This window comes from Apaloderma vittatum, unplaced genomic scaffold (genome assembly GCF_000703405.1).
Source record: "Apaloderma vittatum isolate BGI_N311 unplaced genomic scaffold, ASM70340v1 scaffold10453, whole genome shotgun sequence".
Classification (NCBI taxonomy): Eukaryota; Metazoa; Chordata; class Aves; order Trogoniformes; family Trogonidae; genus Apaloderma; species Apaloderma vittatum.
Genome location: NW_009707557.1, coordinates 18,056 through 45,776, shown reverse-complemented (window position 1 = coordinate 45,776; position 27,721 = coordinate 18,056). Strand labels below are relative to the sequence as shown.

Below are 27,721 nucleotides of genomic sequence, written 5' to 3'. Positions count from 1 at the left end.
AAATGCCTTCATTAAAAAGCCCCATTGACATGATTTACAGCTGTACAAACTGTTTAAAACCAGCACAGGGTAAGTGAACAAAGCAGTGCTCAAGATTTGAAGCAGATTTTTTTCCCACTGCCCTTACGTAGATTCTTCTGTCTAAATTACAAATAAAAAAACCACTTCGAAATTGTATTAAGTTCACCAGAATAAAAAAAAAAACCACACCTCAAATAACTGAGAGAAGAAAAGGCCATATTCTGTGATGCATCCTCCCAGGATGTGGAATGGTACCGAAACAAGGGTTTACCTTGTGCTTGGTATTTGATTGAGACCTGCATGGAAAACACATCCTGCACCTGAGAAGGCGAGCAGTGTCCTGCTGGGAAGGAACTGAGCGCTGCTGAATAAGGCAACCGAGACAACGTATGGCTGAAGTGCAATCCTGTTAAGGCAGAGTATGTTTTTGTGAAGCTGCTACTTCTTCTGCTTCCACTTAAAAGCAGTAGTGCACTACAATGTGTTTAAGAGCTTTGGTTTAAAAGACCTGGTGGAGCTGGAGGTGGCTCTCGGAGATAAATCTGAAGTAATTCATTGCAACAAGCTAGACAGTCCCTCAAAAATACCTCTGGCAACTTCATATTCTTGCAGCCATTCGGTCCAAAGCTCCAAATACAGGTACTAACAAGACAAACGAAAATACCCATCCCTTGTTTGCCCCCTGCAAGGCAGAGTTCCCATTCTGGATCAGGCATCATCTGAAATTTTACATGAGCATGGCCATACTTCGGCCCAGTAAGTAAGTGAATCATGACCAGTCCTACCTTTGCAACAGACGCAGAATTAGTCCTTTATCAGGCCACACTCTGCACAATTATACGCTGGCCTTAATCTAAAGGGATTTCTGTGGTATTAGTTTGGATTTTTAAGGGAAGGCAGAGTTTGGCCCATTTTAGCACATTACAAGAAGCCGGTCCACAGCTTCTGCTTGAAGAATCAATAGATTAAACAAAGTATTGGTCGCACTTTCCATATTTACTACACCAAAAGCTCCACTCACCCCATTTGACCAGTTTCCAATTATCATTTATCCTTCCCAGTGCTAAGAATTTCTAGGTTATTCACAGAGATATATCGAAGCTCAGGAAAGTGTAACAACAGAGGCATCGCGTTGCCTAAGCTTATGCTTAACACTACTAGGAAGTGCTGGGCTCTGATCACTCTTTGGCTCAAGGCTGGAGCCTCCTCGGATAGATCAGTTCTTCCATTTGTTGGAGTCCCAAGCCAGGAACCAGCCTGTGAATGTTGGGGGTTCATGTCCCTGCTTCACAATCACAATGGGGGTCCCCTTATCTCTTCCAGAAGGATCTGTTTCAACGTAGCGTTTGGCTACAAACAGAGAGGAAATAAAACATGTAATATATTATTAGTTCATTCCCTTGGCATAGAAAATGCATTAAAAGTCGCAGTGGAAGAACCCAGGGCCACTATAATGCAGTATTCAATTAAATTATTTCAAAGGCAGGGAAATGAGCAGGTAATTGCTGATTTCTCCCAGACGCCAGTGAAGAAATTTTCCACGAGGTTAAAACAGAGGGATTGTTGCTCTGATCAGGTTGTTGCCGTATAGCTGGGATTTGGCTGTTGAACAGGAGAAAGGATTTGCTGGTCCTTTTTTCCCATTCAAAAGCCAGTCCATATTCCCCTGACATAGCGCCGGGACATCAGGACATATCGGAAACACAGCTGGGTCACCTTAACCGCTCCAGGGAAATATCTGCAAGCGTTTTTAGCACAGAAGAGCTCCGCTGTGTGAAATCACACCAGAGATGACACGTGATTTTTCAAGTAGGTGCACTCCACTTGCCCTGTCTCAATTTGTTCTGCAATTGGAATCTCCTCCTCCAAGTTTAACGCAGTGAAGGGTGGCACTGTAAGGACCTGAGGATTTGCTGGCGTTCCTTAGATAGGGTGCAGCTCAGGAGGCATCTCCTTTTAAATTCTTTCTCTTTTCAGTGCAGTTTCTTTTCATGGAGCTCTCCTACATACTCTTTAAAAAGCTCTTCAGCCTAGTAATGCTATCTTGATTAATTTTGCCCTTCATAAACTTACAGATAAGAAAGACATGGGTTTTAAAGCACATTTAAAGGAGAAAATAATCTCCAGGATTAAATCCTAATAAGCTCAGTAACACTTTTAAACACTGTAAACATAACTTGATTTTTTCTACATCATCCTTCTCACTTCTTTAAGTAATATTGATGCTACTTCACTCAGAATTCTGCCAAATTGATTTGATTTACCAGATTTAACGGATTCCTGTCGCTCAGTTTCATTAGCATCCTTCCCAATCCAGACAAAAACCTGCAGAGGAGAGAAAGACAGAGCTTCCATGTTGTTACAAGGATGATGTGTACAGCAGGTAAAGTACAAAATAGTTGATTCCGTTAGGGGGAAGAATATACATTATTAAAAGACTGCAGAGATACACAGCTCTCACAAACCACAAATGAAGATTTTTTTTTTTTTTTTTTTTGCGAGAGACTGTATTTCTGTCCTCTGAAATCCTGCTGCTCTCTTGGCACTGGAAGGCCAGATTTCTATGCACTCTTATGAAAGGAACTCGTATTACGTTTTCCATGGGTATCTTTTACAATTTACCAAATAAACTGGTCCTTAGCTGCAGGTAAAAACACTGACCAGGAGTTGGTTCTGGTGTGAGCTCTGCGTGTGCATCAACGATTGTGTCCGGCGATCAGTGCTCCCCAGGGTAGCTGCTACATCACCCGCTGAGTAGCTCAACAACCAGAGCCTCGATCTGCAATCCCCACAATTTTTTTTCTGTCAAGGATCCTTTTGGAAACCAGCTACGTGTCCCGGGCTTCCTTCCTTCTTGCCTGAGTCAGCATGTCCCAACTACTTTCCATCCCTCTCTTCCACCCACTTTCCCCATCACCCTTTCCTGCACAGACTTTGCTCATTTCTAAAAACCTCACCCTTTTTTCATTAAGGGTTAGGCTGAAGAAGATAAATAAAGTGTGGGATCTGTGTCCTCCTCCCCCTTTCCCTCCAAGGAGAGAGGAAGGGTAGGGAGCATATGCTGTGAGAAACAGATGTGCCCTCCACATCTGCAGCAAGTTTGCCTGCTCATCCAAAAAGCTCTCAACTTTTTCAGTTTTCAGTGAACCTGGGAAAATGATGGAGATGTCACCCTCTGTCCAGTTCTTCTGAAGAAACCTCTGCAAGGGTGTAGTGTTTGTCTCCTTCTCCAGTAAGACTTCTTGTAGGTGCTGCTGCTCCATGGATCTTGTGACTTCTGAATACCTTTTATGCAATAACTATTTCTTTTAAAATTAATGAATTTTAGTCATAAGGTGTCAAGAACATTACTCAGAGCCTTTCAGAACTCTGCCAGGTCACATACTCTTGAAGTCTCCATTGGTTTTAATGGGTAGTGCCTGCCATGGTCTTACACTATGCTTGGAAATTCAGTGCTCTATGTCCTGGTGTGAGGTAAACAGAACCAATCCTGCTCAGTGATTTTACTTTTCAATTCAGTCTCTTCTAAGACATCCTCCCAGGGTGGTACTTGGCAAAGACCCTCCGGATTTGAGCAGCAGCAGTGGTCATTGTGGGAGTTTGCCCAGCAGCAGTCAAGAACATCTGGGACCAAAGGTGTCTTCTGGTTTAGGGAGCGGCGTTTAGTGGTGAGCCCAGCCCTAACCCTGTAGTTCACACTAGCACATCATATAGCTCAAAAAACATAGCTCCTTCTGGTATAGTTTAGAGAAAACAAAAACTTCTATTCTTGTAAAGATTATTTTTCTTCCCGTGGTTAAGAATAAATTATCTTTGTTTCCACAAAAAGCAGTGGCCAAGTAAACAGCTTACCTGCTCCCAAGCGTCCAGCAACATGACATCATCTTCAGCCAAATCGTCCTGAGTGAACTCTCCTGGGACCTCCTCAATCTAGAAACGATATTTTATTTTGGGATGGTTTTGTTGCCTTTTTTTTTTTTTTTCCCAATCAACATATTCTGATTTTGCACGGACCAAAGGCATTTTTTAAAGGATAGTAAGTCCACAAGCTGTTGTGCAATTCTTTTTGCTCCTAAAGGGTCAAAGCCTAAACTGCTCTGATGAATGTGTCAAGAGTGTTTCACTGAAACAAATCACATAATTGCATGTCCTATAAAATCAGCTCTCAGAATTCACAGGATATCCATTTCTCCACCCACCGTTGTGGTGGCCAGGTGGTCAGAGGGATCTGTCCTACTTCTCCTGGTACGCTTGAACAATGATGATTCTGTTACTCTAGTAAATGCTACAGGAAAGAGGGAATTTCACAGAACTTGGAGGGAAATTAAACAAAAACCAAACAAGTGCGCAGCTCCCAGCAGACTGTCATAGAGAAGTTCCTGTTTTTCCTGCTGAATTCCACAGGAGTGTTTTAGAAGCTAGAATACACTTTACTACTCTCATAAGATTTTAAAGCCCTTAGTAAAGGATCCTATTGGTTTTATCCCTCTCCAAATGAATGGGCTATGCCTTCATCCAACCAGCTGTGCCCCCTACCTTAAAATTAGCGCATCCTTGCCCAACAGTGACACAGCGTTGCCCTCCCAGAATACGGCAAGTAATTAAGCCTGAATCACAGCCTTAATAGCCAGCACACGGCTCTGGGTATTTCTGCTAAGAAAATAAGTCTTCCTACCCCCTTGAGCACAGGCCAATACCTTACGGGCGTAATTAAACGTCTGAAATCTCTGGAAAATATGAGGCTGGTAGGGATTTTTGTTAAGGACATTTCTTTTTCTCACACCACTATCAAACCCAAGGCATCGACCTGCGTTTTCTCAGTGAAATGACAGAAGTCTGGCAATGCTCTGCAAGAACACAAGTGCTTTTGACCGGGCAAACGCCTTTTCCTTTTGCATCTGCAAGCCTCTGGTCCCAGGCTGGAGCAGGCTCTACGTGCAAACTTCTGTGCTATTAATTCTTCTGTCTGTCCTTTGCATTTGGATTGATTTAAAACACCAAATGTCAACTCTCTAGCTCTTGCCAAGCACAACTAACTAAGCCAGGTCCCCAAATTTATTTAATGTCTGCTGATTCCCAAGGCAAAAATATACCAGAAACTATATAATTAACCAGAGAGGAAAAGTAACCCTCATATACTCACAACAAATCTGCCAGTCTTATTAGAACAACCATATAGGCGAGGAGGATGATCTTCAGCCTTTGTCAAGAGTTGTGGTGAAGTCTGATATTTTTTTTTACCTCCAAGCGCTTTCCAGAATTCCTCTGAAACACACAATATATAATTTATTCAGCAGTGAGGGATTTATCATTTGACGTTTTTACCTTGTTAGATGGTATTTCAAGAATGCCCAAACAATTTCTTCTTTGCTGTTTCGAAGATGGGTGCATTTTCTTACAGTTCTTCTTGCAGTTTGTAAAATAACTACAGAGACATCACTCGCAGACCTAGACAGAGCAATGAGCTATGTCCTTCTCCTCTACTGGGCACTCATGGTCAAGGATGGACGACATTCCTCTGCAGCTGCTGCTATTGCCTGGTCTTACAGACTGCCAGGGCATCGTACTGCCTGTGTATCAGCCATGGTAACATGTCAGGTTGGGTTTTCAAAGAGTGAGCACATGCATCTGCCCACAAAATATATGATGGCAAACCCCATTTAGGCTGTGTGTCCCTGCAGTGCCGTGTGTTCTCTGCCGCCTGTTAGCAACGACACGGCTTCATACTGACCGGGTTCCTGGCCTTCATTCATCTTAGCAGTCTGGCATTTAAGAACGCTGGCAATGTATTGAGCCCCTTGTTCCTCTTCTTTGCTTGCTCCTTCTCCCACCCAGGTGTAGCCGGAGTTGTTTGGCAGTTTCAGAACAAAGACATCATTGGAGTTTAGTGACGTTGCATCAACATCAACCTAGATCAAGAAAAAAATTGGTTTATTCTTCATATTTTCAAGTAATGTGATACTGGTTTGCAGGCTCGTATTAAACAAGAGATGTTGATCAGCTGATTTTTTCCTTCAAATTTTCCCTAGATTTATAATGATTGACGTTAGAGAAGAATTTAACTTGAAACAAGGAACTGACTTGAAGGACAAAACTTACAACTATTTCTCAGTAGGAAAGACTTTCTCATAAAGGTTGTTGATTTCTGGTCTATTATTTGTCAGCTGACAGGGTTTGCTATGGATTTCCTTACAGTTTCACCTGAAATTGGCTGTAGCTGGTTATGGAATATTCTCTTTGGTTTTTTTAGATGGGTTAGTCACATTGAGCAGTGATTTGACCTGGAGTTCTGCGTTCCTACTACGTGTGGCTACCCAAGAAGAGCGGCTGGAGAGGCTCACGGCACCTTTAGTATTTTATTTTCCGTGGGCACATAGCTGGTTTACTCAGCAGGTGACCTTACCTCTGCAATCCTAGTAATGGCTGCCAAGTTTCTGCGGATTTGGAAGAGCCGCGTGGGTGGAGCAGGTTTCTGACCCTCCTTCTTGGATGTCCCGTCCTTGTAGACAATAAGGGGCTTGTTTTTGAACAAGCTCAGCAAATGTGCAGGTTCTTTGCCTTGGCTGACTCGGATCTGTACGTACGGAAAGAAATGCAATAAAAGAAACAAAAGGAAACAGGTTTTGCTCTTTGTCGAATCGCATAGGGGTTGATAGCCCATAAGAAGTGCGTTAACAAGAACGAGAAGTGGCGAGCTGAGAAGATCTAAAAATACAGTCCCAGACACACTGAAGTTAGAACATTTATGAGATTTTTTTGTCAATCACGCTGACACAAAGACAAGATTCAAACTTCTAACATAATTTTTAGCTGATTAAAATGGCTAATACCTACTGTTCTAAGAAAATTACTCTTTTTCAAAAGAACTGTCATTTCAGAGAGTTTTATAGAATGACTTAATTCCCCTGAAAAACTGTCTTTGAAGTTTAGGTGCCCTGTATTTCAGCAGAGGAGAATGGTTATTCACGCTGTTCATTATTTCTGTATGTATTTTATCTGCAAGTGGATGAAAAAGATGAGCATAAATCTATTCTGCAGACGATAACACGGACGACAAAACTGAACTTCCATTAAAGATGCAAAAGATGCCACCGCAGTATCAAAAAACACTGAGCTACGAAGGATGATTTTTAGGTTAACGTATGATAGAAGTTATTTGTATATAACCATTTTTTCGTCCTTTACAACAGTACCACCCGCCAACGTGGAGGGCTGCAACTCCCCACCTTTCGCTCCCAGAAGGAAAGGGGAAAAAGGGAGAGAAGCGTGCTGTGTGGCCAGCAGAGGAGATGTGGAGAGCCCCGGCCCTTTAGCCCAGGGTGGTGAGGATTGGGAGAGCTGGGAGGGTGCCTGGGAGCCAAGAGGGGCAGCAGGAGCAGCTGCTTTTGCTCATCTTACCCCTGGATACATCCCGTGGTTGCCTGATAAGGATACTCTACGACATATGTACTTGTGGGTACCAAACTGCGGCAGGGTTTTACAAATGTCAAAAGAAAAAAAAAATCAACATGAAAAGACTCAACTGCTGAGGGAAACATTCCTGCGAAACAGATAGAACGGCTTTTTAACAGTCATTTGTACTGTAGTGCCATCTGGTGACCACAAAATAGTACATTTAAATCTTTCCAGTAATGCTAATACAGATGTTAGGCACAGGTGATACAGAGAGCTGCGTATACGCGTACAAATGCACTCATGCATATTACCTATGTGTGTATATATACACATCCATATGTATACACATATACATTTCTAAATTCATTGCAGGCTGAAAGTACTTTTAAGTAACATGTCCCTTGCAGTGAGATGGATTGCCTTCAGCTTCAATTAAAGGGCTTTTAAAGCACGTTATTACTGCAGCTGCTAGTAGTAGTAGTAGTAGTATTACTTTAGTGTTAGTATTGGCCTTAGGTACGAGGCAGGATCATATTGTGCTGAACTCTGTCCAAATATAGAACATACAATCATAGAATCATAGAATGGCACATGCATTAGGAATATTAGTAATTACCTGGAGGCACTCTAATTCTTCCTTAATATAATTTCAGTCATAAATCATAACTGATTAACAGCTAAAAGTGTGGCCTGCCATCTAAATTAACTGTACCTTGGTGGGTGGGGGAAGCCCTTTATTTTGGTAATCAGGAAACAGGAAGCACAGAATTATCTCCTGCTGCCTAGAAAATCTCTGCCTGTCCCTAGTCATCTTCCAGCTCTGTTTTTTCTGGGAAAAGAGGAGACCTCTCAGCTCTCCACCTACCCACTGCTCCACACCAGCGAAGAACGGAGAGCACACACCAGGACTAGCTTATCTCCTCACATCTTTTAGCTGCCAGTGCCCTGTCCCTTGCCTTGCACACCCCGTTTCTGCAAGCGAGGATGCGTGTCCTGCTGTCACGGAGCTGCAAGCACTATGGGATGGAAAACCCAAGTTACATCCCTCACTAAGGCAGGGACAAGCCAGACCCTGGGGCACGGTTCTGGCTGTCGTGTGACTTCCACACCTCCAAGTTTTGGCCCTTTGAAGGTCACACCTCTTGTTTGGACCAAACATCTCAGCTTCCTACATCATCAAAAGGAGACAGGGGAGCTCACAGAGGGCTATCGCCCTGTCAGACACCTGCATCACACAGAGTTGTGCTGGGAGGATTTATTCAGTCTCTGCTGACCATGCACAGAGTCTGTAAAGCCAGGCAGGACTATTTTAGACAGTGAAAGTCGAGGGGAAGAAAAGGCAGTTTTAGATTATGTCACATCTGTGTTCTTTTGGACACTATATTCGGAAAGAATGATTCAAATGGGAAATCGCTGGTGATTTTAAAAGGAGCCCGTGGTGCTTGGCTTGATACAGACCATGAGCAGCTGATATTTCCAGCCTTCAAACATTACCTTCGCCTTCCCATTCTCATTGAAATTTGCATATATTGCATGCTCTGTTGGCTTTTATCCAAAAGACACTAACCTGCACAGCCTGGTCATTCAATGACCGATCCAGCTGAACAGTCAGAAACGCAGATGCAGTCAGTTCATCTTTTGTAGCGTGGGCTCCTTGCCTGAGAAAAACAAGGAGGAAGACAATGGTGAAGTCCAGTTCCCAAATAATCCAGACCTTATACTGCCTGACAGACGCGTAGTAAACCACCTTGCATTTACACGTGGTTTTACTCAAAAGAACATAAAATTAGCATAAAATAACATCTGCACGCTGGAGGTCTGTGCAAAGCCACCGAACATACCAGGTGTAGATGATCTGCCCTTTGGGATAGGTGTAGAGGACGATGTAGCAGTCGCCGCCGTAGAACTGTCCGTACGTCTCGGGTCCCACAGGAACTCTGCCACTGCTTTCCACACGCCAGATCTGGGAAAACAGAGAAATCCCTAGAGAATGTTAAAACTTCATCCTGAGGCTCTTCAAGAAGCAATTTATTGTGTCGTCCCCTGAGTGACTTTTGCTTCTCTTCCCAAGTGCTATGCAATAAAAACAGGAAGGATTCTTCATGAAGAAGACAGATACACCTTGTGCCCACTGAATGCATGATTAATGACCTTTGGCAAGCCATCACTGTCCCCTTTTCTTTGTCGTGGTGCTTTACTGCCACGTGCTCCCCTCATAAATGCTGTGTTGAGCTTACTTATGATAGTATGACATGAGTGGCAATCATCATAGAACTATCACTGAACTTGGGAGAGGCTCGCTGTAGACAGATAACACAGGCAGATTATTCTTATTTGATTCACCACAGCCCAGTTCAGTTAACAACTGCTCTCCAAAAATATACTGCTAAAATTATACAGCACAGAAATGCTTCACATCTAACCTGCTTTGGCTTAAGCCTATGGACCATCCTAAGTATGAGGTTAGAAATCTAGAAAATATACTATATGTAGGTATTTATTGCTTCTTTTTCTTCCAGTATCCCAGCATGCAGACCTGTATTCAACAGGCTGTGTTGGTACGATGCCATACCAGCCCTCTCTAGCACAAAGATACTCAGATATACCTTTTTCTCTCTGAATCCAGGCTACCTGAGACACTCACTAGGGAGAAAGAAGGTTCTTCTGGAAAGCAGACATGTACATAAAAACACTGAATGAATTTCTGACTCCAAGGGCAAGTTTTCCCATTCCAGATTTCAAGCTGATGTGAGCTATAAGTTTTTCTTTATGCTAAGAATCATTGTGTAGAAGGAGAAATAGTTCTGCTGTTCAATTTCTTTTGGTGACTGTACAACATCTCCCATAAGCACCAAAAACCCCATGACCCAGCATACAGATGACAGAGATTAATTTTATAAATACCCTTTCTGATGGTAAAAGTAGCACTGCCAGTAATGTAGTGTATCCTACACAACAGTTTAAATAGCAAAACATAAAGTAGCACCTTATCCCATTACAAGTAACAGAATATGTAAGTTAGGTGGGATAAAATTTAAGGCAACACAAAAATTACCTCTACTTTGCCAGAACCATCATCTACCATGTTATGCTGGGCAGCCATTTGTGGCGACTCGTGTAACTTGGTAGCATCAAATTCAATCTGCTCAATTTTAGCCACTCTTTCTGTGACATACACTTTGCCAAAGCCATCACTCTGGTCTTTATCCTTCCAGTCTTTGAAAAATTGTTTGAAAATTGGTGTTTCACCCCCTTCGGGAAGGACCTGAATCTGAAACAAAGCAAAACACATGAAATGGAAGGAAAATAAATCTAACTTTTCTGAATCATCGGGTAGTGCAGTATTGCCTTTTTTGTCTTATAAGCCCATAAAAACGTGTGGGTTTATTTCCTGATTTAAAACCAAAGTCTTTAACACAGCTCACGCTCTCCTGGTATCATTTCATAAATAGATCATACCTGTGTGTTGGCAGGATAATTCATCTGCTGTATGAATTGTTCAGCATTCTTCATGGCAGCTTTTCTCTCTTGAGGGTTAGCATTTTTGCCTGGTTAAAACAGAAGGATAACAATACATGGGAAAGGGCAATTTGCTCAAAGATCATGCAAAACCGAGATGTCTTTGACATCGCTCTTGCCTCAGTCTTGAAAAAACACAAATGCTCAACACAACATGGAGATTAAGCAAGAACATTCACACCAAACTGGAAGGCCAAAACAGTACCTCAGTGGCTTTGAAAACAGTTAAAAATAAAGAAAAAAGAAAGGCGGCATTGTTTTTTGCTTAGTGTGTTTCTATAAAAAAAAAATGCTGTCCACAATATCTGCTTGGTTCAAGGAACAAGAACACCCTGGCTCTTCTCTCTGAATCCTCCCTTGCTGGGCTGTGGTGTGTTAAATCAAGCTGCTGGCCAGGGCTGCCTTCCCTTCTTCGGCAGCGTCACAGCCCAGGTAAAACAAACTCCCATTTCATCTGGCTGTGCCATTTGCCGCCACCCTTCCCCACCCACTGCTCCTCGTTCAGCCTTGCTGTCCTGGTTTGCACTAAACAAAATCAGTTCTGTTCAGTGATTTTTACTTTCCAGCTCAGTCTCTTCTTCGAGGCTGCCCTCTCTGAAGTCAGCAGCATGTTTTTGCAGACAGCGTGTGCTGCTGGCAGGGATCACACCTGAGGTTGGTGCTGGTCTCTTCTCACAGGTAATTAGGGACAGAACCAGGGGGAATGGCTGCAAGTTGCAACAGGGAAAGTTTAGGCTGGACATTAGGAAGAAATTCTTCACAGAAAGAGTGGTCAGACCCTGGAACAGACTGCCTAGGGAGGGGGTTGAGTCGCCATCCCTGGATGTGTTCAAGTGTCCTTTAGATGTGGTGTTGGGTGATCTGGTTTAGGGGTGAACTTGTAGTGTAGGGTCAATGGTTGGACTCGATGATCCCAAGGGTCTTTTCCAACCTGAATTGTTCTATGATTCTATGAGGTTTGCCTGGCACTGGGATGCAGAAAGGCTCTGGCTGGTACTTCTTCCTGTAGTGCCCAAGGCCACTGCTGGCTCTGTGTGCCACGCTGGGGGTGCCAAGAAGTAAGAGGGGTCACAAGGAAGTAAAAGGTTGCACCTCTGGAGAGATACAGACAGGACAGGTGAGCAACAAGAGGGTTCCATTCCGTATGTGTCATATTCAGTATAAACTGAGGGATCACGAGGGTTTATGTCTCGTCTCTGCAATGGCTTGTGCCCAGGGAGGACTCTGTCCAATCTCCTGCCTTTGATCCCTATCCTGAGTTCCCAAATCCAGCTCCCGTTCCCAGCTCCCCTCTAGCCACTGAGTCTGGGGCCACCCCAGTGCCACCGGCTCTGCAGCACCACTGGGGATCAATACTGGGGGGGCAGTTTGGTTGGATAGCGGTTGAATTTCCACAAGAACATTAGAATGCTTTACCAGGGCTTGTGGTTTTGTCACATGCTGAAGCACTCCAACAAACCATAGAGGGCAATGTCACTGTCAAGAACAGGGTGCAAGTATATATCATAAATGAAAGCGTTAGTTGGATTTGGCATAGCAATCTCTGTCAGAGTTTAGTGGCCAGCCCAGCCCAGCCCTAACCCGTGACCCTTGCTCAGTGTCAGACATCTCTGACAGTCTCTCTGGGGTGATATTGTGCATCAAGTTATATCTCTGGGATGATATTGTGGATCTCAGGCAGCCCTTCCTCCCGGAGAGGGTGCTCAGGCACTGGGATGCTATGCCCAGGGAAGGGGGGAGTCACCGTCCCTGGAGGGGTTTAAGGAGGATGTGGCACTTGGTGCCCTGGTCTGGCCAGTGTGATGGTGCTGGGTCATGGGCTGGACTTGATGATCTCAGAGGTCTTTTCCAGCCTCAACAAATCTGTGATTCTGTGATCAGGTCTGTATCCCAGCTGGTTGTCAGTGACTATACTCCAAGAACCTTTTAGTCCAGTAAAGCAGCTCTGATAAGCTTTTCTTTGTATCTTATTTCTGAATGAGACCATTAGCAGAGCAATTTACACTCCACAGCTTAATGGTGTGAAGATTTCCAGCAGAGATGATACATGCAGCCTCCCAGTGCCAGGGTGGGTCTCACAGACTCACGTTATTGTTACTAACGGTAGCAAAGTGAGGATGCACGGAGGAGCACATAAGGCCACAGTCACAGGTGTGACTAAATTCTGTACCAGTGCCTGACCTTATTGGCTTGGTTCTTCTAGGAGCAGTGAGGTGGAGAGTGAAAACCAGGTGTCAGGTAGACCTTAGGCCACCTGAGCACAGGGTTCCCGAAGTGCTTTCTTTGAAAGGAAGCTTCCCTAACTGCAAGTGAAGTACTCCAGCAAAAAAGTTTACAATGCTTCCTGGGTTGACTTCAGCAGGCTGACAACTGCATCAATTAATTATCTGCTACGGCACATAGTAAAAAAAATTGCAAATGCCATAGAATAATTAATACACCACTTCAGAAAAGAAAAAAAACAAAAAACAATGAAAAAATGAGATATATAGCACTGGATGCAATGGCAGCACCACACAATCCAGCTACAAGCTGTCCAGACCCAATTCCCTGTAGGAGTATTCTCCTGGGAAATGTTCAGTCAAAGCAGTTGCAGGCATGTTTACAAGCACTGATGATACCACAGAGAAATATTCACATAAAAAACTAAAGCATTCGAGTAGTTGCAAGCTTATATTTTTAGTCCTGGGACACTCACCTTTCAACTACACACCTCTATGGAGTAATATATGGAAATATAACCTCTACTCATTATCAAACCTTCAGTGAAGAGATTTTGTGCCAGAATAAAGGGATTTGATGGCAACATACAAAACTTGTAGGAGCAGCAGGGAAGAACAGCGTGCAGGGTACTGAACTCTCCAGCCAGGATTCAATTCTTGCAGCACGTTGTGTTGACTCCTTAGATTTGTCTTTCTCCATTTGCAACAGAAACGATCTCTTACCTTTCCACACGAAGATCTTCCTGGCAGCACCGTTGTCCAAAATGAAGCACTCCTCAGAGAGAAGCATGGCCATGGAGAAGGGGTTTTCCTCTGCTACCACAGACACCTTCATGGATCCACTTGCATCTGACACCTGAGAAAGCAATCACTTCAACTCTGGCTTTTCCAGACAAATTCATTTATCTTCCCAAAGTTACTACAAAAACCCATTGCCATTCCTAGGTGAATGGCTGTATGAAATTTGTGTGCTGCTGGAAAGTAAAGTAGGCTAATAATTTTTTTTTTTTTGCTTCATTTCGTTTTACGTCCAATAGAGGGAGATGCAGTGTTAATTTTAGGGAGTTCGTTGGATTCCTGTCTCACAACTTCTTAAAATATACCCGTTTCTCTTCCACTTCAAATTCAACCGTTCAGTGAACACCTCACAGTCAAAAATCTGTATTTTCTTCAGCCCACCCTTGGTGCAAATACCAAAAAAAACCAGTACTAAAGCCAAAGGTATGTGGACATGCTGAATGAGAGCATCTGAAGTTACAATAAAATAGTCCTGGAGTAAATATTTATTTAATTTTGTTTACAGGTAATTTTTCTGGCAGTGGCACTGGCCTAATCAGTGTTAAGCCATGGCAGGTGAGGAAGCAGGAAAAAGGCATTGCAAAATAATGGAATTTTGCATTCAAATTCCTTGGATTTATATATAAAATATAACATAACTGTGCATCTCTCAAACTCTGCTCAGAATAATGAAATTATATATAACTACTAAAACTCCCACTGTTACAATCAAGAAGACAGGAACCATAGTTTAGGACCAGTTAAGTCTCCTTTGATCTGCACTGAGGGGTTCATAGGCCAGGTTTAACTTGTTTCCTGAGTAAACAGGCCTATAATCCATTTTTTTTTTTCTCAAATTACCTGGGCTGTCTTGATTGACATCCTTTGAGAAACTTGTCTGCAAAACAATTAACACAACTGCAAAACAATTAACACAACCGAAGGCAGAACTCCATACACGAGGGCACCACGTGCATAATTACTGGAAAAAAACCCAAAACCTACTTACCATGTATAGTTTAGCGCTTCTCCTGTTTGTAATATCAGCCAGTTCATCATCATCATCCCCACACTCAGGAAGCTCTGGCTTGCTCCCTAAAACCTGTACAACAGGAGAATAACCAATTCGATGTAGAGGAGGAGTAGGTTCTGTGAGTTCTGTCGTGTGTTGTCTCACAATCAACTAATTGGGTGGTGAGACACTGGCACAGGCTGCCCAGAGAGGTCGTGAAAGCTCCATCCCTGGAATTGTCCAAGGCCAGGTTGGACGGGGCTTTGAGCAACCTGGTCTGATTAGATGTCCCTGCTCCCTGCAGGGGGGTTGGACTAGACAACCTTTAAAGGTTCCTTCCAACCCAACACATCCCATGAGTCTACGATACATAAAAACCAATCTAAATCTGAACTCTTGGGTGATCTGTTAACAAATAAATGGGTGAGTTTAAACAACTGCGTTGTTTTAGATGTACGTTCTGTCCCTCCTGCAAGCCACCCTGCTGGTTGCCTATGGACTAGGACAGAAAATGACACAGAAAAAAAGAGCTTCAAAGGACAGAACAGAGAGGTTGATGTGCTCCTGCCCTACGTGTGTGGTTTTATGTCTGTCTTCCCCTTTTCCTCCCCGTAATTTCTAAACTGCCAGCAAACAATTTTTGCAATGACATTAATTTTAAACTGTTCGACATTCCTAAAATGAAACCAGGCAGTGACACATACGAGCTGAAATGATCTTTTAAAATATTTTAGTTGACAATACAAAATATCAGATTTTGAGTTCAAAAATCTCAAGAATTTACAGATTCTTAATCCCATTTTAAGAAGTAAAAAATAGCTAAGATCTTGAAAAAAACGGAGTGAGGAAAACATGTTTTTTGCTCTATCACCAGAATGTCAATTTTGACTCTGTGGCAGTTTTATAGTAGAGGGATTTTACACCGTGGGTAGTCTTACAACAGCTATCACTACAAGAAATTCATGGAGGTTCATCAAGAATACGTTATGGTCCACTAGTCATTATTAAATCCACGTACTCATTCTTAACGACGTTTACTTACTGATTCATACACGACCAGATCCAGATATCATGGATTTCCATGAAATTATGTCCCTTAGTGAACGTAGTAGTAATTGATAGATCTGAGTAACTAAATATTAATCAAGGACAAGGGTAATGCCTTCCTATCGACACAGTGTATTTGCATATATCATGTAGTCACATGCAGAAACACTGTAAATATTTGATAACAGGGAAACCTGTCAAAGTATACAGCCACAATCTGGGAAAAAACCCACAATATATTCTAAACGTTAAATATAAATCTGCCATCTGTGGAATTTCCTGACCTGGTAAAGCCAATAAAATAATTGGTCTCAATAAGTATGATCACTCCAATTTAATCTAAAATAATTTACCCATTGCAGAAGAAAAATTAATGTCCTGAGTGTTTAAGAAAGATGTTACCAATAGCTTTTCAGTAGCTATCAGTCAGCATTTCCTGTATTTACATTATATGGCTACAAATTTACTAATGTATAGGCCAAGCAAGGATACATTTTCATGTATCTTTATCATCCTTTATCATGCTTCTTCACCCAAACAGACACTGAAAAGGTTTGAGATTTTTATAACATTTGACTTCCAGTGATGATTAAGAGGATAAAAAGTCCTGTTAACAAAACTTCCAGAAGCAAATACTCACTAGTTCTTTGCTTAATTAGGTATTTCCGGCAAAAAAAAATAAAATAAAAAGAATAAATGCACAGATTGTGATTCTTGACACAGTTAAAAGTCAGCATTTTCCCTTGCTGTGCTTATTGAATACCTGTGGCAATACAATTGTTTTGCAGCTTTGCTGTAAGTCACTTAAAGTGATATAAAGTGCTTTTAACATTTTCTGCTTGCCCAGGGGCCTTTGAAAACTATGCAAGTGCCACTCTTAATACTTATAAAAAAGGCTGAATAGGGCCTGATGGTGTTGGTGAAAGCGTTTTGACAGAAGCAGCCTCTCTGTTCACGGCACAGTCTAGGAGCTCCACTCTGGTGGCAATTAAAGCAAGCAGCCTCTGTAATTTAAAAATTGGTCTTTAACACTGGCCCCAGCACAGTTCAGATTGCTGGCCTGACCTGCTGATGTCTTAAAACAGCATTTAGAAATGTTTGGGTTTTTTTTTTTTTCTGAACAAGACAGAGAATTATTGTCAGACTCCCTAAGCCTTGTCTTAGGAAATCTCAGTTCATCAGTGCTGGCACGGAGAGAAGGGTTAAAAACCTCCTTCGTGCAGGGGCAGTGTCGCTATGAGAGGAGCTGTGCTGGAAAGGGGAGAGACATTCTGGTTCTGGGGAAATCCATTCACAAATCACTGATCAGCAGCTTGCACGGCAGCTTCTCCGGCCAAAGCTACTACCCCCGTGCTTCCGCACAGGCAAGCAGAAAAGGAACATTACTCAACTTTCTAATTCTGCGGTTTCTCAGAGGAGCTCAAATATAAATGCAGAAGGGCCCTGAGGGTTCCCCTGGTATTCTGGTGACCCTTAAGAAGGAACAAGTTGTGGTTCTCCTCCCACCAGGTAAGAAAATCCAGGATTTGTGGACTGTACAGCCAACACAGCCATTAGGGTAAGCCTTGAGCTGAATTACTAACAAGTGTATATACTTGCGTGTGTTGGTATCAAAACCAGAAAATGCCACAAGGTGAAAATGACTTAAGGCACATGAAGACATCATCCACGGTGTGAAGTAACGCAGCACGCACTGTATCTACATTCTATGCATGAAACGGCACAGCATGAAATATATACGTTAAGCTTTTGTATTGCTAGGAACGATTTACGTCATTCCCAATATTCATTTCAGCCAGACTGTTGGTCTTGTACGCTGGAGGATGAGAGAGATTACAGAAGGAAAAATTTTGTGCTTAAACAGAAAGCAATTTACGCTGAAAAAAAATGTTCTGTGTCAAAGAAACTCCTTCCCAGAGAAGGTGTCTTTCCTTCTTCTAAGGCAAACTCCACACGCAGCTACACCACATGTGCAGGGATAACACCTGGTAATTTTATCAGTAAGATTACAAAGTGTGTACTGAACAACAGCCAACTGCTAGGCTGGAATTGGGCTGGATCATTACAGAACCATATGGCTGACTGAGCTGCAGCTCTCCAGGGCACCTCACCTTTATACAGATGATTCTCATGTGACGCATCAAAAAGAAAACAAATCATGCCAGCTGAGGCTGTAGTCAAAGGCTCCCAAAGCTTTCCAGCAGGGTCCCTCAATAAAAAAACCCTTAAATTAACAGGTTAAAGGACATTGAGTCTTCTGATCCTCATCTACATGTACTCTTTGTGTCTGTGGTAGCTATCAACACAAGACCTGGCTTGTATAAATCTCCCTATACAGGCCAATCAGGCTGCTCCACGGGGTCTTTACATCTTATGACCCAGTGCCCCAAGAGCCCTTGGCTGGGTGACATTTGGGACCCTGACTTGTGCACACTCCATGAATCCAGACACACAGATCCACTGCACACACCTGAAAATAGCAATGCTCGCTCGGGGATGGCAAACAACCTTAGGCACCCTTTTCCCCAGATGGCAACTCCAAATCATACTTCTTTCAAGACCACAGGTGCACACACAGGTCTGGTAACCCCTTTTTAAAAATCATTATTATTATTATTTACTGCAGTAGAAATAATCTAAATAATTAGGGGCCACGAAAGCATACCGGTGCCCCAGCTTCCTCATTCTTTGGGCTTAGTGTCTTTCTCTGCAGCTGCTGATTTCCAAACCAGAAACGCCAGCTCAATGAGAGCATCGAATTGCCAAGTCAGCGCTGATTTATCACGAGTGTTCATGAACTCTACACCTTTAGATCTTGGGGGGGTGGGAGGGGTGAGAGCAGGAATTCATTTTAGAAGTTTGGTTTTTTAAGTTTTGTTAAACGCGCGTGTTCGCACTCTTTGGTCAGTGCAAGAATATTGCAGGCAAAACCAAAACCAAAAGAACATCAGCTCCTCTACATCTGCCCCAGTTCACTCTTCTCTTGTGGTAAATGCAGTGTGGCTTATCCTGCCTGCAAAACCATCACCCCTTTCCATATCCTCATGTCCATGAGTTCTTCCTTGCAAATATCCGTGCCCCCTGAGAGAAGTGCAAAATACAGAGCCAAAGCTTTTAGTGACAAGTGAAATTCCGCTCCGTTGCCTTTAAAAATGAACAGAAGAAATCGCAGGCGCAAGGTTTCTAATCTGTAGGAATGTGACAAGGTAACTAATCTAAAATAAGCCCATCAAAAGAAGAAGTTTAGCAAACATTGTCTTCCTAACTGGAGAAGCCAGCTCTGCATAATGAAATAGCTGGTATTGACTTAATGGGAGGAAGAAGTTTAAGTAGTTCAGTGAGGCTGAAAATCCAACTTGGAAAACAATACTTGAACAACATGTCAAGTGAAGGTTAATTAAGAGAGAAAACCAGTTTCATACAGTTTAACTTGTGTACACTAGCGCCGTGTTTGTGTTTCTTCTTACTATATACATTTTGGGTTAGGTTTCTGCGTATGAAACTGAACTATTTGTTACGGCTGTGATGCCAAGTGTCAGATCTCAAAACCCCTCAAATTCCCCTGTATATGCTAAAAACAATAGGAAGAAAAGCAAGACATTTACATAACTTAAAGCTGTCTTGTGGGCCTGACATTTTATTACTTAAAACTTCTGGAAATGAGGATTAGTAGCTCATCATTTACTTTCTTGCACGCTCTGACGTAAGCAAGTGTATCCTGCTCCTACAAACTCCAGGTACACATGTAGGCTGTGGCAGAGAGTAAGTCCTCTCTGCAGGACAACAGGTCTGAGATATTCCTGTCCAGACCAAAATGACTTTGGGCATCGGTCAGATTATGAAATATGCGTATTTCCCTGGTTACTGTAGCTTGGAGCTCTTCCCATCAATCTGACCAAACATTCATAATCTATAAAATATACTCCCATCAGGAAATAAATGATAAAATCCTTTGACTAAACTGCTCCTAGGGAGTGAGCAAGATTTCTGCCTGAAATCACAATTCCAGCAACACCAGATGCTGTTACGTGCTCACCTTGAGCAGATGACCTCCACCAGCCTGAGCAGAGACTGAAAAGAAAATAAGATGGAAACAGGTATAATGTACCAAGAAGCAGACACCAGGATGTTTTAAGCTAACAAACAGTTCTGGCGAGTTAATTTTTTGGTTTGTTTGGTTTACCATGTCATTTATCAAAAGGACTTTCTGGTACTAAGGTCTAAATCAGTTCTTCATGCACTCACAGCTTGCTGTAAAATAGCAAACCCCATCAGTCGCTCATGGCACTTTGGAGGCACTTCTAGGCATAAATTATAGCCTGGTCTCTGTTGTGTCAGGAATTTCAAATGCATATTTATTCATAGCTCTGTGCTTAATTTCCTAAAAATAGGGCATTAGGCTTTGGCGGCTTTTCATAAAGTATTTGCAGGTTTGCCTATTTGTCTGGAATAACTCGAATATACCTTTATTGGTATGATAACAATACTATAACATTAATTTGTCGCTCTGTGAAACAGGCGGCAGATAACATGTTCACCAAAAAAAGTGTCTACATCAGTCTTGAGAGTACAAATTTAAAGGTTTTCAATAGTTTGCTTTCCAGGTAAAACAAGCTACGTGCTGGGGCTGCACAGCTGGCAATATCTAAGGTGGGTGTTTACACTGAGACTGGGTGCGCGTGAGATGGGTTGAAGAAATCTCCAACCTTTGAATGTCTGGCTCTTCAGTCGCCTCCAGGATGACCAGTGATCCCACACTAAGGAGATGGGGAGGGTGAACAGCAGTAACTACACAAACACAGCAGTCTGTGACCACTACTACTGCTGAATATTGAGAATTGAGCTGTTCGGCGACCTGCCTACCTGCAGAACCATTAAAAATACACTAAGTAATCACCATTATATATTTTTTTTGCATTTATACTAATCCTGTCTACCTCAGTTTTTTAATATCACTCCTTTGTTACAACCTGCTCTGCAGAAGTATTAGAAATGAGACACAAATCCTGCAAAGATGGGCCCAAGATGCCTGTTTTTTCTGCTTTTTTAGGACATAAAGTTAGGCACACCCTAAAGTCTTCGCAGCTTTGCAGATCTCAGTTTGAAAGCCTTGTGCTTATGTGTTATATGACAGTATATGCTTAAGTATATACTGCCACGTATACTTACGTATACATGAAATAAATATATGGAAATAAATCAGTAACTAATGCCAACAGGAAGCCTCGGACACAAATCACAGAATCACAGAACTGTCGAGGCTGGAAAAGACCTGTGAGATCATCAAGTCCAGCCTACGTCTCAACACTATTTATCTGCTAAAATCCACAAAACTGTTCATTCCTTAAGTGCCTCTACTTTTGCAATGCCACCATGCAGGCTGGTCCTGAGGCTCAACCATATCAATATTGGGGTAAAAATGGGAGTAATGGCAAATACTCTGTGGAGGCTGAAGCAGCAGGGAGTGAACTAGAGACAGCATATCTCTGAGCTTTTTATCCAGCAAGGAAATTCTGCCTTTTCAGTTCTTCTCCATGAAATCGCCCTGCTGCCAGAAAGTACATGGAAATAACTGCTCACAACTCCACATGGAGATCTCTGCTAACAACTCTTTTCTGTGGCCTTGTCTTCTTAATTATGTTCCTTTAATAACTAAAAATTACAGTGGTTTTTCATCAATAGATTTCTTGATAGTCCGGCACAGAAAGGGAAAAAAAGGCATTACAAACTCCATTAATATTCTAACATGTAATTATAAGATTATAATTGACTGATGTGGTAACCCTGTGAGCTCTACAGCTGCTGAAGAAGAAAACGTAACAGAGATGAGTGGTTTTCTCACCCACAAGGATGCAAATGAGACAAGTTATAATTTAATTGCAAGCATTTTCACAAATTCATTAGGATTTTAGAAATTTGCTAAAATACCTGGTACAGAAGCATCTTTTCTAGCATGAGAAATGAGGTTTTGAACCATCTACTATTAGAGCTGTTCATAAACTATTTAGTTCATGCCATGCAGTACCATATGCCTGAACATCCTCCGAAGTAAAATTTCTAGTGCTGGCTCTGAAATTCATATTTGGAGACTTATTTAAAAGCCTGAATTTTAGATGTACTCACCACCTGCAGCTCCTATTCGCTTCCCTGTAATTTAAGTACCAGGCAGCCAAGATTGAAAACTGCAGCTTGAAGAACGTGATGGTAACTCACAACATTGCTGAAGAGTCCTCCCTCCCAGCCTCTGCCATTCTTGGGCAAAACCCAAGCTGGGGAAAACACTGGGCCAGCGTTGAGCTGGTGCAAAGCAGCTGAGCCGGACTGAAACCCAGTCCATGCGTGATTTGCCTGAGCACAGGTTGCATAATTGGGTCCTTGAAAAGGAAATTAGCATCAAGAAAAAGGACTGTCCTTAACGAAGGAGATATACTCAGTAATTAAAACCAAACCAGGATGCCTGGTTTTAACAGCTCGAAACCAGCTCCCTGCAGGGCAAGGGGTTTGAACTTTGTATCCGCATTCATCGCCCATCATAAATTTTAATTAAACAGTGTAATGTTTAATAAACTGCCACTCCTTAGATTGGACAGATGTTGCTGTGAAAGGCGCACAAGCACATGTAGTATTTTCCCCCTTGGACTACTTTGAGTTAGAATCCTACAAGCTCTTACTGTTCAAAACGGCAAGACCAAATTGTGTTCTTCCTGACACACGTGTGTTTCCAAAACCAGTCCAGTGAAGAAGCGTATTCACCTTCCTGAGGGGTGAATTTGACCTGTAGTTTCCAAGCAGCCTGAAAAAGTTGTCTATTCATTTGAGTAGCCAGTGCAACTACAGCTAGCAACTACAGCTAGTACTTCTGCTATTTTCTGACAACTTCTTAAGTCTTTGCATTCTCATGAAAATGTAGTTAACTTCTGCCTGCTGGGGACTAGTACAATCTCCACCGCCCTCACCTCTCTCTCAGTACATTATTTTTCCTTGGTACGTGACTCTTCAGTACTGCCTCTGCCCTGGGACTGAAACTCAATTCTAGTATTTATTTCACAAAAGTCCCTAGAAGCTTTTCCATTTTTTTTCCCCCAACTGTCTCAATTTAGATAATAAAAGACACTATTTGGCTTACATATTCCCAAAACTATGGATAGTTTGGACTAATATCACTTCATTAAGGTATTTTTAATATCGGGATTTTTTTTTGCTAGTGAACAGGTCAGGCTAGACCATAATAGTTAATGTGCAATTCATTGCTTAGGAACTCATAGCATTTGAGTAGAAGTGTGTACAGGCTACACAACTAAACAATTGTTTATCCCTGAGAAATGCCTGGAGTTTGTATTCCACAAAAGAAGTTACCCCTCTTCCTCCTGCATCACCCTCACTCCCGCTGTTCCTGCACCACTCTGTGTGAAACAACTAAACCCCTCCTGGCACGACTCGACCTCCTGACGCAACCAAAAGCAAGGGAACAAGAAGAAATGCAAACGTGACGAGAGCAGCAATAGAAGTTGTTGCTTTTGCAGAGTTTTGTGGCCGATTCTTCTCTCACTGGCTCTGAGAAAGGTGCCGGTACCAAAGCCGCGGGGCAGCACCGCTCCTTGGGCGGGATGCAGCCACCTCCGTGACAGACGGCAGGAACCTGCCTGGCTCCTTCAGAGCAGCGTGCCCTCGCACTCTCCAACCCACATGTACGAGGTACAAGTCTCAGCAAGCCTTAGCTCTTCGTAGCTACTTCGCTGGGCTCTGCGCTGCCCTTGGAAATTATCTTTTGGTTTGTAGGAAATAATTTTTAGGGGCTTGAATGTAACAAGGAGGGAGAGGGTGGTGCAGCTCTTCTGTCCATACGCCCGGGCTAATTTAAGGTTTACTGGAGTTTGACGTTGTGGTGATGTTTGCATTATTTGGGTCTCTAGAGAAGCAGCCTGTACCACGCACTTGTGATGGGCTCTTCTTAGTTTCTGTGCTCTTGAGATTTTATCCACGTGACTGAGTTAGTGCTAGTAGTGCCACCAGTCCCTTGCCAGACACAGAGAGGGACGGGTGTGACTGGCTGGGGTATGATCAAGCCACTGCCATGCCTCCACGTGTAGTATTTATTCACACCATAGGCAAAGACAATCATCACCAAACACAACGAAATTCTCAGGATTAAGCATTTCTCAGGAGCTTGAAAGAAAAAGGAGGGAGGAGAAAGGCTGCATTATCAGAAAGGAGGAAGAAGTTCCCTCTGTTGCTCAATATTTAAACAAGCTGAATATTTACACAAGCATTGGGTGAGAAGCGAGTTTGCACTCACCTCTTGTAAGGCAACCAGAACTAACAAAACCAGGCACACGACAACTGCAAATACTGAGCAAACAAAAGTCACGGGGGTTTTTTGTTTCAAGGCAGAAGAGTGATTTCAAAGATGCGTACTAACACCATCATTTTTTTTCCTGTGGTTTTATACCTCAGCGGTTACATTTCTCAGGTTTCATTATTCCAGCTATGAACTTCAAAAACCTGCACAAAAATGAATCAAAAGCCAAAAGCCTCAGCATTAAAAACCACGGCAATCACATGGTACCATGAGTTGCACTTTTATGTGAATAATTTGCCAGGGAACAATAAAGCAGTTCTAAGAATCAGTTGGTTTTGACTGCAGAGAAAACAACCATCCTGAAAAACAGTAGCTGAACACTTCATGATCCAGTAGAAGGGACAGACGCTGGCCCAGTGGTTCATTTAGTTAAAACTCAGTCTATCCTACTTGTGCATGACATCGAGTGTCAGACTGAGATACTTAAAATACATCGCAGGGAGATGAGACCACGCAGTCTCAACAGTACTGCCAATTTTGAAATCTTTTAGGGTGTCTAATATTTCAAATTACACAAATATACCAAACCAAATATACTAGGACTTGATCTTCTCCTTCGTATCCCTAGAGGTACAATAGCAGATCAAGGTGCTGTTGCACTGTGCACAGAGGACTGAGCATCCTTCCCTTGGGTGACTCCGAAATGAATTTCTGTGTTTCCTGCATTAGCACAAACAGCTTCAGCTTGCTGACCGACTAGAAATCTACACAAAACCAGACTTTTCCAACTGCTTGTTTCTCCAACTTGCCATTATTCTGAAAGGAGAAGCACAGCTTACACCTTCACTAGCCCAGCAGTGGACGATAACTTCACTGGAGAAAGGAAACAGGCCACCTCAGTCCCACTCCCCACCGTGCTAAATAATGAGACCACGGGAAACTACTTTTAAAATTCAGCTCCCTCATTTTTGCCCTCTCTTGAGAATTCGAGCACAGAGGGGTTGCACTCTCAGAGCCCAGCGATCTCTGGGGCACACAAACACGGTGCAGCGAGATCTCTGCTCAGCACCGCGCGAGCAGTCAGTAGCACAAGTATCAGCACCAGCGCAGTCAGCCCAGGGTGGTTTCTGACAGGGTTAGCAACTGACCCGAGAAGATTTTGGTCCTAGGTTAGCTTCAAAACCATATATTTAGTGCTGCTTTTGGTTAAAGTTAAAAAAAAAAAAAAAAGCAGGGCTGTAGTTCTAACTCCGTGTGGTCACTCTGGAGTGACCAAATTGACTCAAGCATTGCTAAGACCTGGGTTTGGATTGGTCCCATGCAGAAGAACTTTTCACAAAACAACTTGAACATTCAGGTCGCAGATTCAGCAGAATGAGTAAGTCTGTTCAGCTGTTTTCCTCATAAAATCAGAGCAGAGTTGGCACCTGGTGGCTTTTACTACGGGCAGCTGTAGCTGCAGAGACCAGTCACGGTTACTGAGCAGCAACTGCAGCGATTTTCCCAAGGTGGTCAGTTGATTTTTTTAAATTTCCAAGGCAGCAGCCCTGTACAGCACTGCTTATTTAAGCCTGCCAGTCAGCACCTCACCTAAAGTGTAAACACGGAGGGGAAACCAGGTAGATGAAATACTTCTGATGTGCTTACACTGAAGTTTCTTTCTCATCTTTGCAGTCAAAGAGTTCTAGTGATTTCTACAGCAGGTAAGAGCTGACCCGTGCACCCACGGCAGGTCTACGCTCTCCACACGCGCTGGGTTTCCATCCTGTGCTTGCAGCTGTCTGGGAAAGACCAGCCCAGCCCTCCTGCCTCTGCTGATCCCACAGCCTGGCAGCATTGTTGAACCCGTCTGTGCTTTGCCTCCGCGGTAGGGCGTAGGCACAGCAGTCTTATTTTACTGTTTGCAGAGGGATACGAACACCATCGTACTCAGGGTGGGTATGTCAGCCCCTGCCCAGGGAACAGTCTCCTAGCAGCACTGCACCAGCAAGTTTAGCCACTGACACAGAAGCAGAGTTCTAGCTCACAGGAGGCAGAATCATTCCTGACATTTATCAGAGGAGGTAAGTTTAGGAACTCTCATTCGGATTTCAGTGGCATACTGCTTGACAATATGAATGTTTAAAGTATATAATTCTTTTGCCTAGAAAATAAATCAAACCTTTCCTAAGAAAGATGGACGTGACAAACATCCATCCTTCCTGATGGGGAGGGAAGAAGCAAGTACAATTTTAGTTTCGGAGCCGTCAGTCTGGGCAAGTGCTAGAGCAAGTTAGAGATAATTCTGTGGGAGCAAGGAGAAATCAAAAGGAAGACACCAAGAAGTGGATACAATTTGAGCAGGAATAGGGATGAATCGCTTTTCTGTGTTTGTGAGGTTAACTACCCTCCTGGCTTATTAGCAGCACATTTCAGGGCTTGGACTGGGACAGCAACAGCTGAGCTGCAAACCCTGTTATGTGAGCAGCACTTCCAAAAGGAAGGCTACCTGGCACGATGCAGGCTAGAAGGTAACTCTGGCTGCCAAAAAACTCACTCCAGTCACGCTTGTTACAGTGGTGGCAATAAAAGCCATCAACCTACTCGCACTGAACTGCCAATTTTTCTTCTTTTTATATCCACAGCCTCCAAGGAAAAGCAGAAACTTCTTGGTATGCTGCTAAGCAAGTGAAGAAAATATTTATTCCCCGAGACAATAACAAGGCACTACAGGATCAAAATGCAACCTTGGAGTTTTTCCTGCTCTTCATCGCGTGTCAAGGTTGCTATGAAACAACAGTTGCACGCAGCTGAAAAAGCGTCGCAAACACAGGCAGGGCTGAGGCACCAGCGCATCCCCGCTGCTCCTGGCCCATCACAGAGGGGAGGCAGCTGGCCATTTCGGCCCTTTGGGGAGGGCCCGTCCTTGCTGGGGTGGCACAGAAGTCTGCCTTTGCATCGACATCTGGACCTTAGTCAGATAAGAGGTTCAAAGTGCAGCTCTCCTGGCCAACGCTCCAACTCGCACGTGAGCTCACCCGAAACCACCTGAGGAGCCTCGAGCAATGACCCTGGGATGGGCTCGGCAGTGGGAGCTCCTGGCACGAGACTGTGCCAGAGGGTTCCCACGCTGCCACCTCGCTCTGCTGCAACCTGATACACCCTGATCCCAATCAGGAGCAGGAGGTTGGGCTCTCATTGTCAACCTGTCCTCTTTCCGTAAAAGTTACAGGTGTAAAAATACATGCCACACCACAGAGGGGATTCTGCCCCTTCACTCTGCTCTTGTGAGACCCTCACCTCGAATCCTGTGGCCAGTTCTGGTGTCCCCACCTTAAGAGGGACGTGGATCTGTTGGAACGAGTTCAGAGGAGGCCACGAAGACGATCCAGGGGCTGGAGCAGCTCTGCTATGAGGACAGGCTGAGAGAGCTGGGATTGTTCAGCCTGG

General features: G+C 43.3%; 1 protein-coding gene across 1 annotated transcript in view; it reads right to left on the bottom strand.

Annotated features, from left to right (window-relative positions):
- Window positions 1-1,113: 1,113 nt before the first annotated feature.
- Window positions 1,114-27,721, bottom strand: part of SCIN (scinderin) — a gene marked incomplete at its 5' end in the record, with an annotated part of 40,944 nt that continues 14,336 nt past the window's right edge. The window contains 12 exons of the mRNA XM_009866256.1: window positions 1,114-1,371; window positions 2,286-2,346; window positions 3,874-3,951; window positions 5,165-5,286; window positions 5,753-5,930; window positions 6,425-6,595; window positions 8,984-9,074; window positions 9,258-9,379; window positions 10,472-10,687; window positions 10,876-10,964; window positions 13,881-14,013; window positions 14,944-15,036. Of these exons, the coding sequence (XP_009864558.1) occupies window positions 1,238-1,371; window positions 2,286-2,346; window positions 3,874-3,951; window positions 5,165-5,286; window positions 5,753-5,930; window positions 6,425-6,595; window positions 8,984-9,074; window positions 9,258-9,379; window positions 10,472-10,687; window positions 10,876-10,964; window positions 13,881-14,013; window positions 14,944-15,036 (1,488 nt within the window). The remainder of the gene's footprint in view (window positions 1,372-2,285; window positions 2,347-3,873; window positions 3,952-5,164; window positions 5,287-5,752; window positions 5,931-6,424; window positions 6,596-8,983; window positions 9,075-9,257; window positions 9,380-10,471; window positions 10,688-10,875; window positions 10,965-13,880; window positions 14,014-14,943; window positions 15,037-27,721) is intronic.